Source organism: Corylus avellana, chromosome 11 (genome assembly GCF_965113065.1).
Source record: "Corylus avellana chromosome 11, dhCorAvel1.hap1.2, whole genome shotgun sequence".
Taxonomy (NCBI): domain Eukaryota; kingdom Viridiplantae; phylum Streptophyta; class Magnoliopsida; order Fagales; family Betulaceae; genus Corylus; species Corylus avellana.
In genome coordinates this window covers 13,830,235-13,851,454 of record NC_142500.1, presented here as the reverse complement: position 1 = coordinate 13,851,454, position 21,220 = coordinate 13,830,235, and the positions used below count along the sequence as shown (strand labels likewise).

Below are 21,220 nucleotides of genomic sequence, written 5' to 3'. Positions count from 1 at the left end.
GTTTCAATGACTACAATCCAATTCCAACTCGATTTGTGAATTGATTGGCTGCACTAGAATGTCTAGGATTGTTCCCAAGCCTATAAATAGACTCTCTACTCATACAATTCGATATACAATCTGGGAGAGAAGAATTGGAGGCTCAAGCAAGAAGCGTTTTCGGTTTTTTCGTTTCCCTTTTTAGTTTTATTTTCATTATGTGTAACTAAACCCTTGTTAGTAGCTAGATTGAAGCCCTAGTTATGTCTTTTTAGGATTTCAATATTGGCGCCTTTGCTGCAATTATATTTGAGTGCTTAACTTGAGTATTTTCTGTTTAATAGAACTCCTCATATAAATGTGCCTCACATGTTAATTAATTAACATATGCATGTGTTTGGATTTATTATTTGTGTCAATTTAGATGACCAAATCCTGGGCATAATAGAGTGACAAAAGAATCTCTTCACGGGTTCTTGAATTAATCAACATGAAAAACTGGGAGTAGATACCATGCCCTAGGTTTCATGTGTTTGTCGATTTTCATAGATTTATGCTTTCTTGAAGAACAACTTAGTAGATATCATGCTAAATCCTTTGAGAAAGAAAAAAATTAGAGTAAATACCATGTCTAATTCATTGCTTATGGAGATCAAAAGCTTAAGGAGTAGATACCATACCCTTAAGTTGGCAAACATTAATTGTATCGGTATAATTGTTAGCATTGGCATATTGTTTTCTTAATTAGGTGTGATTAGCAGTGGATGTCAAAACCCTAACCCTAGTTTTTATTTTTATCTTATCTTTTATTACGTTTTTATTTTATTATTAAATTCAATCTGTGACAATTGGTTTAATTCTGTTAATTAATTAGAAAATTACATCCTAAGCAAAATTACCAATCCTCGTGGGAATGATCTCGTATTTGCCTGCTATACTATCGTTTTGATCTTGTGCACTTGCGAGTAAAATGTACCAATTATTCGTCTATTAATTTAGGTAGGTAATTGGCACAACAAAGACACTAAGAGTCTATTTGAGATTATGTTAGAGAATTTAAAAAGCATTTGGGAAAAGTCCATATACAGTACCAAAAAGTTATGCCAAACAAAAAGCTTGTATGTTTGATAAGAAATTTCAAAAATACTTTTTTATTATTATTATTTTACTAAAAAATTGTCAAAACGTACTTTTAACAAAAATTTAAAAATAATGCTTTTGTTGAAAAGCTCGTTTGATTTTAAAAACTTTAATTTTCAACCTAATCGCAAACATGCTCAAAAAGTTGGATAAGGTGAGCAGACAAACTATGCAAGAGTTTAACACGAATTTTATTGGGCAATGACTTTTGGGGATTTGCAGATGGATTGAAATGTAAATCCACATGTGTAGATCCATCTTATCTCGGTCTTATCATCTTAACCCATATTGCCAAAAAAACACCTTACAAATGGGCTTTCATGGATTGCTGACCATTTGAGGAAAAAAATTGTAAGATTATGAGAGTAATTGGAAGGTCGTTTTCTTGATCCAAGAGGTGTTTTGTAATGGTTCAATGATTTGTAAAAAGAAATGAGAAATTTGAATTTGTTTTGGCCTTTTTGAGAAAGCCCGGCCTTCTACTATTCTTGAATTAATTAGTCACAAATTTTAGAGTAATGCTACAAGTCCATCTTGTGTGACTCTTGTATCCTTCTAAGAATGATGTGCCTCTTAAAATTATCAATGGTTTGTGATTAATCATTATTAGATTTTGATCAAATGATAATTTTAAGAATCACATCATTCTTGGAGGGACACAAAAATCACACAAGATGGACTTCTAGAATTAGTCCAAATTTCTTGCCTCTTTATTCTTTATAATGTTTTATTAATACATCCTGACTCAACTAATTACCCTATAATTTAGCCCATTTAACACAACTATTAACAATATATACAAAGAATCCTAACTAATAATCGGTATATTGGACTTTACCACATGGTTTTCAACTAAAAATATTTTAACTTGGCCTTTGAAACATAGCCCAGCCCATCACAAAAGAAAAAAGACGAAGGAAAATTGTCCCATACGTATTCCTTTTAAGTTATAGTCCTTGAGTCCCTTGACAAATGAAAACCCGGATTTCTAATTTTGAAAATTAATAATTGAATTTTTTTTTCTTCAAATTTTAAGGGTAGAAGTGCCACCTAGTATCTTGTAAGACAAATGAAACTGTGCACATGTATTGAAACAGAAATGCTATATGATGAGCGATGAATATTGTACATTCAAGTCCCTTAATTTATATATGTTAATTTTTTAGCGTTGTTATTTATTTGATTTTTGTGTTTTAGGGTCTTATATGGCAAATGCAAGAATTCAAATGAAAATTAGGCTAAAAAGGACATTTTGGAAGCATTCTGGAGACTTGGAATCAAATCCTCTTGATCATATGTCAATTAAAACCGTTATATAACTATCATTCTCATAATCACAGAAAATAATATACTTGCTAATATTTTTTTATTTTAAAAGTTGGTTCTTAAATGATGTATTATAATCTCATAAGTTGATAACATATTTTTTAAAATAATAAATTTAATGAGATAGTAACATATTATTTTAGAACTAACTTTTTAAAAAGTATAACACTTCTCTTATTGAAAAGACAAGTCATCATGGATGGTGGTTTATCATCTTAACCCAAATTGTCAAAAAGCAAAAGAAATGAAAAATAGTTGATATGATTTACAGATGGCACTGCTTGCCGTAGGTGGTGGGTTATTGGGAGTAAGATTGGGGTTTGGTGGTCCGATTGGAATATAAAAGTCGAGTTTGTGTGATTTGAATTGATAGATTTAGTGCCGTAGGTGATGGGTTATTGGGAGTAAGATTGGGGTTGGGGTTTGGTGGTCCGATTGGAATATAAAAGTCGAGTTCGTGTGATTTGAATTGACAGATTCAGTGCCGTAGGTGGTGGGTTATTGGGAGTAAGATTGGGGTTTGGTGGTCCGATTGGAATATAAAAGTCAAGTTTGTGTGATTTAAATTGACAGAGTCAGTGCCGTAGGTGGTGGGTTGTTCGGAGTAAGATTGGGGTATGGTGGTCCGATTGGAATATAAACGAGTTGTGTGATTTGAATTGACAAATTCAGTACCGTAGGTGGAGGGTTATTGGGAGTAAGATTGGGCTTTGGTGGTCTGATTGGAATATAAAAGTCGAGTTTGTGTGATTTGAATTGACAGATTCACACATTGATTCATTTATCTGTTGACTGTGGGGTCAAAGTCTTCCTTTAAAGTGAAACAACTTGTAAATGCAATGCATTTCATCGTCATAATTAGTCCGAATGTCACGGAAGCTGTTTCTTACCAAATTTTCCGACTAAGATAGGATTTCTAGATGCACATAGCGTATACGGTTGGAATTTTTATTATTTGTTATTAATAAAAATTATTATTATTATTATTTTGAATTTTATTTGTTTTTTAATTTTCAATTTTTATTAAGGGCCATTTTTACAAAAATAAAAAATTAAAAAAAAAAAAAAAAAAAAAGGAGTGAAACATGAGCTACGTACGGATGTTGATAGAACAACTTATACTTCAAGGAGGATAAGGGGTGTAAGTGTAGTTTCCCCTACTAATTTTACGTGGTTAAAGTTTGTCCTTTTAGAACTTCACACTAACTAAAACCTTATGACTAAACAAATTCTAATCAAACAGATAATATTAAGAATTAATAACGTTTTTAGTACTTGGATTTTGAAGATTTTATTTATTATTATTATTATTATTTTCGTAAGTTGACAACTTTATTTTTTACCGTCTAGGTTTCAATTTGAGTGTGGATCTCACTCACCGGAGAATGCATCCCACGCGCTGGCCATTGCGTTTTGTCTCCCTTGCCTCAGCAGCTGTTGCTGCTTGCCGCTTGCTAGTTGTTTTTTGTGATTAGTCTCTTTTTTTTTTTAATAAAGATTTGTCTTCTCTTTAGATCTACTATCATGAGCAATATGTGGGGTGAAAGTTTAGGTTGTCTTAACCTTTGGGTCGAGGATGTTAGTTGTCTCCTAACCTTTGGGTCGAAGAAGATTAGATCAGTGTGGGGTTTTTCTCCGCAACTGGAAATAAAGTTGAGAATATAGGCTAACTATGTCTTAGATCTACCCTACCCGGAGCAGATATGTTTCATAATTGAAGTGGTACATTAGTTAGCAGAAGTTGAGGTCATAGATAATACTTGATTATTATAATTTTCTAATTGTCTCTAGGACTCTATAATCTCATAGCATGTGGTTATAATTTATTAGAGTTTTATACTCTTTGTAACCTCATAGCTTTTAGCTATGATTTATCAAAGCTATATGCTCTATGATGTAAGAGTTTTATGTTTTTGATCTTTTATTAAAAAAAAAAAAATTGTACTTTTTGGTTTGTTGAACTAAAGTCCTGACTATTGGGGTGTTTTTTTTTTTTTTTTTTTTTTTGGTTTTAAGTTTTTCGTATATGGGCTTAAGAGGTTACAATCACTTTTATGTCTCCTCACTATTGTAGATGAATTTGTAATTTGTCTCTTAGTGCATGTGTGTTTATCTATTGTGAAGCCAAGTATGAAATTCTAACATTTTTTTTTTTTCACATGGGAAACTTTATTCTATGGTGGTATCATTAGATGTCAAGAACTATTGAGAAAATTTGTTTGCTTTCGAAGGCAGCTTTATTGTTGCTGCTTTAATGTGGCCCTTTTGGAGGCCACATTACCATTACAGCTTTTATGTGCTTGTGTACGTGGTTGTTACGTGAGTGTGGAGTGTGAGTGCATACACTACAAGAATTTTTTTTGTTTTTTTTTTTTAACCGGCCGTTAATTGATCTGTTAATATATACATGTTATATGTGAGAGTGAGTGTAGTCATTTACTGAGTGTAGGTGTCTTATATATATCCATTATTTTGGTGCAAGATCGATAATGACAAAAATTGATCTAATTATTCACTATCATGGTTATCTCAACAAAATGTTTGTTGAGATATGCATTCAGCATACACATAAATAGGTTGATTATTATAAACTTGGTAAAATAAAGAAAAAGGTGAAAAAAAAAGAAAAAAAAAAAAGATAAACATTACATGAAACAACATGGGGATTAAACAATTGGAGACGGAGGCAGAGGAATATCCATTGTCCCTTCCAACATCAAGATTACATTTTTCATTAAAGGACGCAAAGCTGGATCTTCTTGTATGCACCATAACCCCACTTTTACCATTCTTTCCAGAGTCACGAAGTCCACGTTTTCATCTTCAACAAGCTTCTCCAACTCTCCAGCCATAAAGCAACTATAAACCCAACTAGAAAGAATTATTTCATCTGCCGTTGGAACATTTACTTCTATACTGCTTCTGCAGCATATAATCTCTAAAAGCACAATACCAAAACTATATGTGTCTGCTTTTACTGATATCATGGCGTTCTTTTTCCATTCAGGTGCCAAGTAGAAGTACCCAGTTGTCCCTTCGGCAACCACAACTGTTCTTGATTGATTTGGCAGTAATAGCTTTGCCAACCCAAAATCAGAGATCTTTGCTGTCCATGTATCATCCATGAGTATGTTTTGGGGCTTTATATTGCAGTGGATGATACGGACTTCACATTCATCGTGCAGGTAGAGGATCCCTTTGGCCACATCCCGTGCAATTCTCACTCTTTCATTCCAATTCGGGCGCATCTCAGCCTTGAAGAGAAGATCTGCAAGTGAGCCATTGCTCATGTATTCATAAACAAGAAGCTTTCTAGAGCCCTCCATACAAAACCCGAGCAGTCGAACCAAGTTTCTGTGATGGGTTCTTGCAATTGCTGTAATTTCAGCTCGAAATTCCCTTTGCCCTTCTTCCACGAATTTCTCTAGTCTTTTAACAGCAATAGTTTTGTTACCTCCAGACATAGCTCCTTTGTAAACAACTCCAAAAGAGCCGTTGCCTAACTCTTCCTTGAAGCCATCTGTTGCTTTCTCAAGCTCATTGTAAGAAAATGATCGTAAAGTAAACTCTTCAATCAATTCCAAATTTATATTTTGTGATAGACTTTTATACCTGTAAACTTGATGTCTATATCTGAACAGACTACAGACGGCAAAAATGAAACAAAGGCAAGAAATGGAACCCATGGTTATGGCAAGAATCAAAATCAGACCTCTTTTGCTTTCGGTCAAGACTTTTCGACCAACGGTTTCTGGTGGTAAGGGGATTGGAGGGATTCTAATATTTTTCTGAATTACCTTGAAGAAGGCCGTAGTTGATACGTTATTACTTACTCTACTATATCTAATTGGAAGTTTATATTTGTTGCAAATATCACCTCTATATAATGCTGCCCCACAATTACAATCTTCCGAGCACGATATGCCGCAATCTTTCTTCTTCATTAGTTCCACTGAGTAAGGATAATCACTCCACCACATATTCTCCATAGGAACAACGCTGAACAGCATCGCCGGATGTTCACTGAGTCTGCAACTATTGTCACTGAAGTTCTGGTAGCAGCCCAGGAACTTATTGCTGGAATTGAAGAAATCAAATCCAGGATAACAGTTGCAGTCAGCTTTGTTGCCCACGCTTGAGCAGTAACTGTTGAATCCACAGAAACCGCTGACTTCGCACTGGTTAGCCAACGACGACCATTCCACCAACAAACTTGAGCTATTATGGCTCTCAAAGTGGTGTAAATACAATCTAAAGATCCCATCCGCATCAAGTGTTGCACGATGGATAGTTGTTCCATTTTTCTCATCAGGATAGTCGCTACTTGCCAAAATGCGTACGTCCAATTTACTTCCGCGTAGAAATAGAACGCCTGAATGATTAAGAGTGAGAACTACATCGACATCACCGTTGTTTGGTCCAGAAGACCAAAAACTGTCATATGACTCCCAGGGGTTATCCGAGCTGTTTACAGGGTGGGTAACAAGGTTTCCCTCGAACTGCATATGAAGAGAAAATTTCCCACGCGATTGGTCTGACTTAGAGACACTCGAAACCAAATCATCGCCAGTAGACAGATTCTGACCTCCTAATATGGTGTCAGTTGGATAATCAAAGGTTTCCCAGATAACATGAGAACGATTGTTGTAGAGCACAAAATTACCCGAATCAAGCATCGCAGCTGAAGCAGTCGCGCCTGGAGGCGCGTTATCAACGTATGTACTCCCGTTGACTGGTCCAGTTTGAAGCCGCAGACCATCTCTGATTAGTTCCAGTGTAGCATTTGAGGAGACAGGTGGCTTATCTCGCTGTGAAGTCCAGATGATTGTCTTTTCAGTTTGATTAATCAGCCATATGCCGATGGCAAAGCCATCACCTCGTGGATAGAAACCAAATGCAAAATGGCCAGAAGGTGAGAGCCATGAAGTACGGTTTGCATTCGGGGAAAGCAAAGCGCCTAAGGATATCCTGTTGGTGTGGTTGTGTTGAGCGTTTGCATAATCAGGAAGTAGGAAGACAAGCAATAGGAGTAGAACAGGTATGGAAGCCATTATGTTAAGAGTGAGAGAGAGAGAGAGAGAGTAGATAGAATATTATCCAAAATATAGTAAGAAAAATTTATCATACTTCCCAAATTACTAATACTGATATATGTGGGACTTTGCTCTTCCGCTTGCCACTTGCACTGGTGGTTCGCATAGTTTTCAGATATTTATTGCTGAAAAGACTTCTTTGCGTTTGGTTTGGGTTGAGAAGAGAAAAAAAAATACGGACTTGGAGTGCAAATAATTTTTTCATTTTCTGCTTGGAAATGATAAATATGAGTACTTTTTACTTCTTTTTCTTTATTTTTGAAATAATTTTTTCGTGTTTAATTATTTACTTGTGAATCTAAACCGTAGTTCAGCTTTAACTATTTCTTTTCAATAATAATAAAGGCTATAAAGCTATATATGAACAATTATTGAAAATATAAATAGACTCCAAATAACACCCAGAAGGGAGGTTGAATAAATGTATACAAATAATACGCAAAATTAAAAATTATCAAACATGCAAACATTTACTAAATATAATTGAAAGCAGTAAATCAATCAGACATAGATATTTTGTGACAAATTGAAAACTTTTTGAAAAACCTTTCAGAAGTAAAATTACTCCGAGACAATCAAATTTAAGAAATCACTATAAAAATATCTAAAATAATTTTAATTGAGGTGACAATGCTCATCTATATATATATATATATATATATATATTTAACAAATACTAATTTGAACGCTAATAAAGACTGTCTTATTAACTAGGTGGCCGGGATATATAAGGTGAGGTACATGAAACTTGTAATGACAAAGAAATTAAATTGCATTTAGGGGTTTCACTCTAAAGAATTGAAAGAGTCAGTCAACTGAGAAACACATGCAGTTTCATTGACAAAAGAAACGAATCGTATTTAATGATTTGACTTTAAAGGAAGACTTGACCCCTCAGTCAAATCACTAGAAACAAATTTGGTGAATCCGTCAAAAGCGACGAAGAAATATCTAAAATTTGTTGAAAACTTAAACATATCCCTGTGCCCTAGCTGGAAAGCGAGTGTGGGATAAAAATAATGAAAAGCCTCTTTTGATCTCTCTTACCTAGTACTTGAATACAGAAAACAATACACTAGCTACCATTTTCTTTTACACCCTATGGCTCCCATATCCAGTGTTTTCTTCCTTCTGTTTATATCCATTGCAGGTGGAAGAGCACAACCAAAGCAATCTAGCCATATTATAACCCCAGGCTCTTCACTCTTTCCCACAACTCAACCCTCTTCATGGCTTTCTCCTACTAACCGATTTGCATTTGGGTTCTACCAGCTGCAAGGCACTTCTGGCTTTGCGGTAGGAATTTGGTTGGTCGGTAAAGACAAGACAAAAGTGGTGTGGACTGCAATTCGTGATGATCCATCGATCACCTCGAACTCAACGCTGGATTTTACCAAGAATGGTATCCTTCTTTCTAGAACTGAGGGAGGACAAAAGAAACTTATTTCAAATGCAAAAGGTTCTCTTTCCTATGCCGCCATGCTCGACGATGGCAATTTTGTGCTCTATGACAAGGATTCCAAGAAAGTTTGGCAGAGTTTTGAACATCCTACCGACACCATTTTAGGAGGTCAGACTCTATTCGCTGGAGGTCAACTCTTCTCCAGCGTAACCAAGATTAACCACTCACGGTTTCATCTCAAGATGCAGGATGATGGAAACCTTGTTTCATACCCAACAAACACTGGAGACACCTCAGGAGATGCTTACTGGAGCACAGACACTGTCGGTCATGGTTCCAAGTTTCACCTTTATCTCAGTAATATAGGTTGGCTGCAAATCATCAACGGCACCATTTCAAACACAGTCAAAACCTTGTATGATGCTAGCGCATCTTCGGTCCCCAACAATAGTACAATTTATGGTTCAACTCTTGATTCTGATGGAATTTTTCGTCTCTATTCTCATGCCTATGATGAAAGTGGCGACTTCAAAGTATTTACTTTATGGGAAGCGGTGACAGATCATTGTGATGTGATAACTTTCTGTGGTATCAACAGCTATTGCACACTCAATGACAACCAACCATATTGTCTTTGCCTTCCTGGCACTGAGTTTCTAGATCCGAATGACTGGTCTCTTGGCTGTGAGAGGAACTTTTCGGAAGCAGTATGCACAGGTGGAAAAGAAAATGAAGCCTTATATCGCATCCAAACCATGGAGAATATGAATTGGGGAGATCGTCCTTATGTTGAGGTGCCAATGTCGACAAAGGAAGAATGCAGCAGGTCTTGCCTAGAAGACTGCTTCTGTGGGGCGGCACTATTTGCTTCCGATAGTACTACTGGGTCTTCCAGTTGCAGAAAACAGAGTCTTCCGCTGCGATATGTAAGAAGAGACACACAAATGCAGACCACGGCAATCTTTAAGGATGGTATTACAAGACTTAAGAGCAGAAATAAAACCGATAACCAAAAGGTGCCACTCGACGTCATGATTGTACGCAAAACAGCAATAGTGCAAATTCTTCTTGTGACTTTTGGTTTTACTGTATTCTCATGTGTTGCGCTCGCAATCTCTGGCCTTTTTGTTTTCAAAAGTCGAGTTTTAAGGTACAAAAGGCTGTTAGAAAATGGAAACCTGGGCCTGAATGAGGAGGTCACATTGAGATTGTTTTCCTATAATGAGCTGAAAAGAGCAACAAATGGCTTCAAAGAAGAGATAGGTAAGGGCTCGTTCGGAGCAGTCTACAAAGGGGCACTATACAAAGGTAGAAGACTTGTTGCAGTAAAGAGACTAGAGAAATTAATTGAAGAAGGTGAAAGGGAGTTCCAGGCAGAGATGCGCGCAATTGGAAGAACCCACCATAGGAACTTAGTTCGTTTGTTGGGTTACTGCGCCGAGGGCTCTAAAAGACTTCTAGTTTACGAGTACATGAGCAATGGCTCCCTAGCGGATCTTCTTTTCAGAGCCGATAGACGTTCAGACTGGAACGAGAGAGTGAGAATCGCACGAGATGTTGCACGAGGGATCCTTTATCTACACGAAGAGTGTCAGGCACCAATTATCCATTGTGATATAAAGCCTCAAAACATTCTTATGGATGATTTTTGGACCGCCAAAATCTCTGACTTTGGGCTGGCAAAATTTTTAATGCCAGATCAAACAAGGACCTTCACCGGAATCAGAGGGACAAGAGGGTATTTAGCACCTGAATGGCATAAGAATACTCCGATTACAGTAAGGACAGATGTTTATAGTTATGGAATAGTGCTCTTGGAAATTGTATGTTGTAGAAAGAACATAGAACTTAACGTATCAAACGATGATGAGATTGTTCTTTCTACTTGGATCTATAAATGCTTTGTTGGTAGAGAATTAGATAAGATTGTACGTGGGGAAGAAGTAGATAAAACCACCTTAGAGAATATGGTTAAGTTGGCACTCTGGTGTATTCAAGATGAACCAGCTCTCCGTCCTTCCATGAAAAGTGTCCTCTTGATGTTAGAAGGGATTACAGAAGTATCTATTCCTCCATGTCCAGCTACTACGTCCATGTAATTGTATCTGATTTCATGTAGTTTTTATTTGTTTTATGTATTTTCTTGCACTGATCACGGAAAGAGGATATGTTAGCCCTCTCACTAGTCAACTATTCTGGATGTTTAGATCTAGACAGTAGAAGTGCACAAAACTGTACAAGGGTAAGCTTTTGTGTTAAACATGCATGTATTTATTTTTCATCAATAAAGTTATTATTCCTTGTTTCCGTGATAGGAATCTTATTGCTTAACAGTTTGTGACGTGCTAAAATATTCTGCTCTCAGAAAAAATTTAGAAAAGCAAACACTTAAGAAAACTTGTAGTATTTATGTAGAGTGAGCTGGTAGACCATGTAAATGCTTAAAGTATTATGATTACTTTGGATGTAGTAAAACATTTCAATGCCTATTACTAATTCCTGCTACTCTGCTAGCCTTCTCATCGTGCAAAGCCACGGCAGATCTGGAATATAATCAACTGAACAGTCATCGCTCATTTATTTCATTGCACCAGCCAATACGTGTGTCAGTTGTACATTCTTCCTGGGTCGACGGAGCCAGCTGACTTTCACATGGGGAGAGCATGAACGAAAAATAAATTCAAATAGGATCCTATAAAAAACAAGCTTTCGTTATCTGCTAAAAAAATAAAAAAACCTTTAAAATAAACCAGAGAAAAAAATCAGGTAAAGAGGAAAGGAGCTAGGATGGTTGGTGAGAGAGTTGGTTTAGAGAAAATGGAATTTATGGTGTGACACCAGACATGGTCTACTCTGAAGAAGAGAATGCACTTTCAGATCCAAGTGGTGTGGTTTAAAGAAGATAAAATAGAACTACTTAACAGGTAATACAAATTCTGAAGAGTAAAGAAGAGATGCCTGGCATTTCAGAATCTCTTTGCAAATTTCTTGGCACATGATGCAATGTGCCAGGAAACCCTGGCGCATAACATCATGTGCTAGGAATTTTCCTCGCACATGTACCCATCATGAACCAGGAAAATTCTGGTGTTTTATCAATGTGCCACAAAATATTTTTTTTTTTATTTTTTTTTTTTTTCAGGCATTAATAGCAAATGTGATGTAGATTGGAATTCAAGGCTTATCTTATCTTTTAATCTTTTATTAGGTTTCTTTGTTAGTCGTTAGTTTATTCTATCTTATCTTCCAGTCTTTATTTGAATTAGGTTTCTTTGTTAGTCTTTTATTTGGTTTAGTTGTCTTTGGTAGATTTCTAAATTAACTTTATTTCACTATTATCTTAGGACAAGAAGTCTTGGGCTATAAATATATGCTTACTTATAGCCTTTAACAGTTTAGTTTATGATTATTATTAAGTTTTGTTAAATAAGAATACTCAGAGTTGAGTTTCTTTGTGTTTTTTTCTTTAAACTCTAGATAGGCTTTAATTTTTAAAATGCTAGCAATATTAGTAGAAGAGGCCGCCCTTTTGGATGTAGTGGATGGAGAGCATGGGGAGGTCTGAGACGTAGAGCTTGAGGTCTCCGCGTGTTGAGTACAACATAGCGATTGCCAGGAGAAAATTTAAATTAATTGTTAAGTTTTTAATTTTTTTTAATTTTATATATTTATATTTTAATAACCGAATCACTAACTGAATGTGGGATGGAATATAACATAAAAAAATAAATTTAGGGTGATTCATGGTACCTGGGTCCAGGGGCGGACCCAGGATTTGTAGTGTGGGGGGGGACGAACTTACGTAAGCACATAAATATATATCAACTCTATATATGTGTGTTTATAATCATAAATGATAAATCCATTTAACTTGCGATGCTAAAACAAATATTATGAACCCAAATGACCAAAAAATAATTAAAGTTGTCCCCAAAGCTAAAGGTAAATATAAATGTTAAATTCAAGTTTATGAACCCAAGGTTGTCCCCCAGGATTTGCATGAAGTAACTTATTAAATTTGTAGTGTAGGCCAGCAAGTTTACTGGTTACATAGGCCTGCAAGGCTGTGACCAGAGAGAGAGAGGACGAGAGAAAAAATTAACACACCAAAAGGGGAGCAAACATTTAAGGGGGACGGACACTTAAATTTGGAGGGACTTTTCTCATTATTTCTCATTGAAAGCCCTTGATAGCAAGGGCTTAAAAAACTTTTGGGGGGACAGATAGGCTGGACGTAGGTCCGCCTCTGCCTGGGTCTCCTAAGAAACAAACTGAGTTTGCTAATATAATTCTCTAACTACTTTCACTAATCAAATAATAGATTATATAAACTTACGAGACGAAATAGAAACATAATTGAAAGAACTCTTAGAGATGCATATGACATCTCCTAAGATTTCTAATATTATTCCAAAACTTGAGATAAACCCTATTCATTATTCACTCCTTAACAAGACTCTAATAAATAGATAATAACTAAATAACAAAGATAAATACTAATTGAATAATAAGTGAGACTCGACCCTTGTTCTAATCCCTAACTGTGGCTAAGAGCTTTATGTTCGTGATATTATTGAATGAAATGTTATGATTTTCTCAAAATATATATATAATGGCTGTTTTTTTTTTTTTTAGAATCCTAAACGTATTAATATACATAATAAATTGACTAAACGTATTAATACATAATAATTTGATTTATACTATTTGTTTCCTTATTTGATTCGGACATTAATAATACTTAATTTATGGAATAATTTATATATGAAAAACTCTTGAAATATAATTAATGCAATTAATTACGCTAATTAATGACGGGTTTTTATAAAAAATCGGTTCACAATTAAAAAAGTCCGTTCAAAAATTATGCCTTAAATACCAGTTTAGCCTTAAAAAAAAAAAAAAAAAAAAGGTTCACGTCACATGTCACAATTCTAGACTACCTATAAAGAGTGATTCAGATTATATATATATATATATGATTGCTACATTTTCAAGCCACTAAACAGTAATTATCCAATGCCAAATAGCCCCTAAAGGATACGGCAACCTAGCATCACTTTCTCTCTCTAATAAAAAATGGCAGAAAAAAGTAACCCCTCATCGCACGCTTCAACTCGCGCGTATCTCTTAGTTGGGTCAGATGCTCATTTTTCTACCCCAAGAACAAAGGTGCCTGCTGTTGAAAACATGAAAAAATTAGTAGTGTCACAATCAGTAGTTATAGAGACATAGACCACAATGCAAGGAGATGAAGAAACAATCGCTTTAGAGTTTCCAACTTACAATGCATTCAAATAAAAGACTTGACACAGCGGTCATTTTGGGCATAATAATTCACACAATTATTGCTGCTATTTGTTGAACTTGCTCTAACACCCACCCACCCATCTTGGACTTCAAACATGACTGACCGCCTTTGTTCAAGCTGTACCAACACTTATTGGATATATTATATGTTTGCATTCCTGTAAAAAGGAAAACTAGGATCAATTATTCCATAAATCATATTCCACGACTGCATTTGGTTATAAACTTCCCCCCCGGGAAGAGAAAATCATTGTACGAATTCATGAAATCTGATATATTTTCATTTTTTTCACAAAAACGCATATTAGAAACCAGCCAGCCTTGCAAATGGGCAGGGGCCCATGTCTAAAAAATTTAGCTGGTAAGGGCCAATTAGCAAAAAATTTAACTATAATTTTTTTTTTCTTCTCATTTGGGGGGGGGGGGGGGGGGGCGCTGGCCCCTCCTTCCTCTGTCCCTGTTAGAAACTAACAAAAGGTTACTTTTTCCGGTAATAGAAGGATGGGCTATTTATCCGCTAGGACCTACATTGGTTCCGACAAATTTTTTATCCGTTAGATTAGTGTCTAATTTGCAAGTGGTGTATCTTAACTTATACCTAGTGTAAATATCACCTAGTTAAGAATTTCATTTTTCCAACTCCTTCCGTTAAAAACCTAATGCCCACTGATATGCTCTTACATGAGTAAGAATTCATCATGCATTTGTTTTGGTATAAAACTTTTTTCAGAGAATGTTTTTCATATTTTCTAGTGTCTTATATATATGACAAAAGGAATACTGGTCAATGACAAACGTCCGAAAATGTACATTTTCTGGCACTACAAAAATTTATTTTTGTAGCTCCTGTTCACTTGTGGGCACTTGTGGGAAAAAAATTATTTTTGTAGCTCCTGTTCACTTGTTGGCACTAAAAAAAACGCAGTATTAGTGACGTGGCAATTGTTCACTAATTATTGCCACGTTACTATTTTGTGATGTGGCAATTTATAACATGTTACTATAAATTATAGTAACGTGTTATTTTCAACACATTACCATTTGGTGACGTGTTAAACCTGCCATGTTACCAACAGATGACGTGTTAAATTGACACGTTATAATTTATTATTAACGTGTTAAACTAACAAGTTACCATTTTGGTAACATGTGGAGTTCACACGTTACAATTTGGTAACGTGTCAAGTTCACATGTTACCAACCTTACTAGGAGTGTCAAAAATTACTGGAAAACCGGGAAACCGGGAACCCGGTTCCGGTTCCGGTTTGAAAAATCCAAAAATTGGGTACCCCGATTTTTGGTACTCGGTTTTTACCGGGAATACTAGAACCGGGTTTATATTTTATTAAATAATATTTATATATTATTATATTATATATATTAATATTTTTTATTTTTTTACGCCTAGCTTTAGGTCTCCCGTCTCCAATTCTCACTTCTCAGTTCTCACAACAGCTTCCGCTGCATTATGATAGAAATTAAGAATATTGCAAATTAATTTTTTTATTTTTTATTTTTTATGAGTAAATGTAATTGATATAAGAATCAGTATAATGAAGTCAATAAAGGAGGAAAGTGAAAGACATATAAAAGGCTAAACATAACATCATGAACAAAAATCAATGAACTTCAATATTGGGACATTGCTATAAAATGAAGTCTCAGATCCAAATTCAAGAACTTAAATGAAGCAACTTGCATCCTCTCCTTTATTTGTTACTTTGGATTTTGGAGCTGGAGCTCGCTGACACAAACATGAGAACACAATTTTTCTGGATCTGATTTTCCTCCTAGCATCAAATGCAGGCTGGGGTATATAGTTGTAAACACTGGGGATCCAATGGAAAATAAAAAAGCAAGAAAATTCAAAGACCGCTGTTAATTATTAGGACATAAATTTTTTAACCTCAGTAATAGCAGTTTACTAACTTAGACTAAATTTAATGTTGGTTTGTTTACATACTTGTTTTACTTTTTATTGTTTTAATGTTTTCTTTATGTACCTAATTTAAAATGATTTTTAGGGTATTTTAAAAAATTGAATTTTTATTTCTAAGGCCCATATAGGCAAAAACATTAATTTTTTTAGGATTTTTTTTTGGCTTTTTTAGGTTTATTTTTTAATTATTTGGAACAATCACAACAAAACCTCTTTAATTTAGACAAAAAGACTAATAATTTTTTTTTTAAAAAAAAAAGAGCTAACTTATATAAAAAAAATGGGCTTATTCTAGGCCCAATACCTAAAATAAGCCCAAAAACTAATTTTTTTAAAAAACCGATTACCGGACCGGGTAAAACCGGAACCGGCCGGTAACAAGGACCCCTGTTAACCAGGGTCCCGGTTCCGGTTTCCCAAAACCGAGAACCGGGGTACCCTGGTTCCGGTTCCGGTTTTAGCCAAAAACTGGAAAACCGGACTGGATTGACACCCCTAAACCTTACCATTTTGATAAAGTTCTATTTTTTAAATGTTTTCAAATATGCTCTAAAAGTTGTTAAAACACACTTAGTAAAAACTTTAAAATGTCGATTTTGCTGAAAAACTAGTTTGACTTTAAAAACTCTATTTTATCAACGCAATCTCTAAGATACTCAAAGGGGTTGGATAAGGTGAGAAGAGAAACTATGCAAGAGTATACGTATTCTACTTGGGCAATGACTTCTGGGGATTGATATGTAAATCCGATCCATCTTATCAGGATCTTACCATCTTAACCCATATTGCCAAAAAAAAAAAAAAAAAAAAAAAAACTTTACAAATGGGCTTTCATGGATTGCTGGCCATTTGAGGAAAAAAAATTGTAAGATTACGAGAGTAATTGGAAGTTGGTTTTCTTGATCCAATAGGTGTTTGTATTGGTTGAATGATTTGTAAATAGAAATGAAAAAGTTGAATTTATTTTGGGCTTTTTGAGAAAGCCCGGCGTTCTACGATTCTTGAATTAATTAGTCACAAATTTCATGCCTCTTTATTCTTTATAATGTTTATTAATACCATCTGATTCAACTGATTACCCTATAATTTATCCCATTTAACACAATTATTAACAATATCTACAAAGAATCCTAACTAATAATCGGTAATTACCGAATGGTTTTTGACTCGACCTATTTTAACTGGGCCTTTGAAACATAGCCCAGCCCATAATTACCTGTTCTCCTTCTGCATTTTTCTCTATACTTTGTCCTTCCCTTCACTCTTAAAGGAGCCCACTAGATCTATTCTACCAACAAGGATGAAAATGAAAGGCTTACAAAAGATTTTATAAAAAATAAAAAAATTCTTTCAAAGTGATGCACAATATAATTGAATTTCTTAAAATTTGAATTTATCTTATTCTCAATCATATTGTACAACATGATTGAAGTATGAAGTATGCCAAATTAATTAGAAAAAAACAAAAAAAACGGATGAAGTATGCCAAATTAATAAAAATAGACATCAAAATGTAAAAATAATAATAATAATAATAATAATTTTATCAACACATCCTCAAAACTATTTCACACCCCACATTAAATTATTCCTTTTAACTAATTGTAATCACGTCCAACCACTTGGATGAACACCCCACCTTCCGATCAACCTTTCTATCATAAAACTTTCTTAATTAATTACTTCTATATATATGCACAAATAGTCAAATACACCTCCCCATCACAAAAGAAAAAAGAAAAAGGAAAATTGTCCCATATATACCCCTTTTTGAGTTTTAGTCCCTTGAGTCTTGACAAATGAAAACCCGAATTTCTATTTTTGAAAATTAATAATTGAATTTTTTTTTTTTGGTTCAATTTTTAAGGGTAGAATTGAAGTGCCACCTAGTATCTTCTCCATGTAAGACAAATGAAATTTTGCACGTGTATTGAAACAGAAATGTTATACTTTTTCAATTTTCATTTTTTTTTTTTTTTAAAAAAGTTGGTTTCGAATTAATTGATGTGTCACACTTCCATGAATTTGTGACATGTTTTCCAAAATAATAAATTTAATGAGACATTTTTAAACTAACTTTTTTTAAATTTGGGTAATCATCCAATTACATATCATTTTTAAACTAACTTTTTTTTTTTATTAAGTGTAGCACTTTTCTTATTGAAAATTCAAGTCATCATGGATGGTGGTTTATCATCTTAACCCATATTGTCAAAACGAAAAAGAAAAGAAAATAGTTGATATGATTTACAGTCACAGATGGGTGCCGTAGGTGGTGGGTTATTGGGAGTAAGATTGGGGTTTGGTGGTCTGATTGGAATATCAAAGTCGAGTTTGGGTGATTTGAATTGAAATAGGGTGTGAAAGTTTTCTTCATCGCTTTAGACAGATTCACACATTGATTCATTTATCTGTTGACTGAGGGGTCAAAGTCTTCCTTTAAAGTGAAACAACTTGTAAATGCAATTCATTTCATCGTCATAATTAGTCCCAATGTCACGGAGGCTGTTTCTTACCAAATTTTCCTATTCATAAAAAAATGATAGGATTTCTAGATGCGCGTATAGCGTACACGGTTGGAAGATAAACAATCTTGTTTTATGTTTGACCTATTGAGCCGGCCCTAGAGAGAAAACCTAGAGAGAGAAAAAATCTGTGGGGAGGGCTCCCCCCTACTCCTCTCTTCTTTCCTCCCCTTCTCTTCTTGTTTTTCTCTTTCTGTTTTTAGTTTATTTATTTTTTATTTTTTTCTCAACCGGTCTAGTTAATCCGGCTATCTCTTTGCTTATGTTGCGCTACCTTCGTCCGCCCTCCACCGTGTTGCGCCGCTCTTCGCCTTTCTTAAATTGGTTGGGCTTTAGATCTAGTTTTTTAAATCTGCATCTAGTCTCCTCAACTGGTTTCACTCAACTATGTCCCGGCCCATCGTGCTCCCCGGTGCAAAACTGATTCGGTTGTTGTAGCTGTTTGCTGGTTTTTTATTGTGTATTTGCTGTTTTTTTTTTTTTTTTTTTTTTTTCTAATAAGTGTTTTACTTCTTCTTAGATCTGCTTTCATAAGCGATTTTTGGGGTGAAGGTTTTTGTTTTGACCTTTGGGTCGAGGCGAATTAGTTTTGGTGTGAGGGTTTTGCTCTCATGGTTAGAAAAATAAAAGTTGAGAATATGGACTACTTATGTATTAGATTGAGTCTACCTGGAGCAGATATATTTTATAACTGAAGTTTGGACATGGGTTAGTGGATGTTGAAGTTATAAATATGACCTGATTGTAAGATTTTTATGTGTTTGTTTCTATGACGTTGTAATCTCATAGCTTTGACTATGATTTATCAGAACTTTATACTCTTTGACGTAAAAGCTTTATATTCTTGATTTTTTTCAAGGAATGAATATGAAAGATTTTCCTAAAAAAAAAGAAGTTAGATTTCATGGGATACCGATAGAATAACTTACATTTCAAGGAGTGTAACTGTGTTTAATGTGCCAGGAATTCCTGGCGCATAAGATCATGTGCTAGGAATTTTCCTCGCACATGTACCCATCATGAACCAGGAAAATTCTGGTGTTTTATCAATGTGCCACAAAATTATTATTTTTTTTCAGGCATTAATAGCAAATGCTAGCTATATTAATAGAAGAGGCCTCCCTTTTGGATGTAGCGGATGGAGGGCATGGGGGAGGTCTGAGACGGAGAGCTTGAGGTCTCCGTGTGTTGAGTACAGCATAGCGATTGCCAGGAGGAAATTTAAATTAATTGTTAAGTTTTTAATTTTTTTAATTTTATATATTTCTATTTTAATAACCGAATCACTAACTGAATGTGGGATGGAATATAACATAAAAAGATAAATTTAGGGTGATTCGAGGTACCTGGGTCTCCTTATAAGAAACAAACTGAGTTTGCTAATATAATTCTCTAACTACTTTCACTAATCAAATAATAGCTTATATAAACTTACAACACCAAATAGAAACATAATTGAAAGAACTCTTAGAGATACATATGACATCTCCTAAGATTTCTAATATTATTCCAAAACTTGGGATAAACCCTATTCTTTATTCACTCCTTAACCAGACTCTAATAAATAGATAATAACTAAATAACAACGATAAATACTAATTAAATAATAAGTGAGACTCGACCCTTGTTCTAATCTTTTGCTCATGCATTTGGTACGTAATGTCCCTAAGGGGTAACTCAATCGACTGGGGACCACGTTTCATTAAGTGGAAGTCACTAATTCGAATTTCCTTACACTCTTTCCTTTCCTTGTTTGTGCGGACATGTTAAAATTTATATATATGGAATGTAACAGTTACTAGCACTACAAAATATTCCTAACCTTCTCATTCACCACTAACACTAGGCTCCATTGGGAAGGGCTGGTTACTATTCATAAAAAAAAAAAAAAAAAAATAACTTTCAATCACTTTTTATTACTATTTAAATAAAAAAAATTACTATAAAACAATTTTTTTTTTTACTTTTCCATAACATATTTTTTATTTTTTTTCCTATATTAATCAAATACTAGCTTATAACCCGTGTTATGCACGAAATTCTTAATTATAATTTAATTTTAAAATTTAAAAACATCATTTTTCATTATAAGTTAAAAAGACATATAAAAATATATCTCACATCTTTAAATAAAAATAAATAAATCTTTACATGGGAGTGCGCCCCGGCCACCCCATAGGCCAGCCGCCACCCTAAATCCGGATCTGGGGTGGCTGGCCGCCACCCCATGGCCTATGGGGGTGGCCGGCCGCCACCCCCAGGCCATGGGAGTGGCCGCACAGCCATCCCCATGGCCTGGGGGTGGCGGCCGGCCACCCAAAGTGGGGTTGGCCACCCCTTCAATTCTGTTTTTTTTTTTTTTTTATTTATAATTAATTTTTATTTATAATCTGGTGTAGTTAGGCTTATTTTAAAAAATTTAAGTTTGTTAAATTTAGCTTAGGTGTCACATTTTCATTGGTGGCACAAAACTCACCTTTTGTGCAACCTCCCTATATAAGTTAT

General features: G+C 34.7%; 2 protein-coding genes across 2 annotated transcripts; one reads left to right on the top strand and one right to left on the bottom strand.

Annotated features, from left to right (window-relative positions):
- Window positions 1-5,111: 5,111 nt before the first annotated feature.
- LOC148583134 (G-type lectin S-receptor-like serine/threonine-protein kinase LECRK1) lies at window positions 5,112-7,511 on the bottom strand. Its single transcript, XM_088511899.1, has one exon. It carries the CDS (start codon window positions 7,494-7,496, stop codon window positions 5,112-5,114), a length of 2,385 nt encoding a protein of 794 aa, XP_088368025.1. The 5' UTR covers window positions 7,497-7,511.
- Window positions 7,512-8,639: 1,128 nt separating this feature from the next.
- Window positions 8,640-11,039, top strand: LOC132165015 (G-type lectin S-receptor-like serine/threonine-protein kinase LECRK2). Its single transcript, XM_059575527.2, has one exon. The coding sequence runs from the start codon at window positions 8,640-8,642 to the stop codon at window positions 11,037-11,039; it is 2,400 nt and encodes a 799-aa protein (XP_059431510.2).
- The last annotated feature ends 10,181 nt before the right edge of the window (window positions 11,040-21,220 follow it).

Bases quoted from the DNA above. Each gene is read 5' to 3' on its own strand.
- LOC148583134 (XM_088511899.1), bottom strand. From the start codon at position 7,496: ATGGCTTCCATACCTGTTCTACTCCTATTGCTTGTCTTCCTACTTCCT.
- LOC132165015 (XM_059575527.2), top strand. From the start codon at position 8,640: ATGGCTCCCATATCCAGTGTTTTCTTCCTTCTGTTTATATCCATTGCA.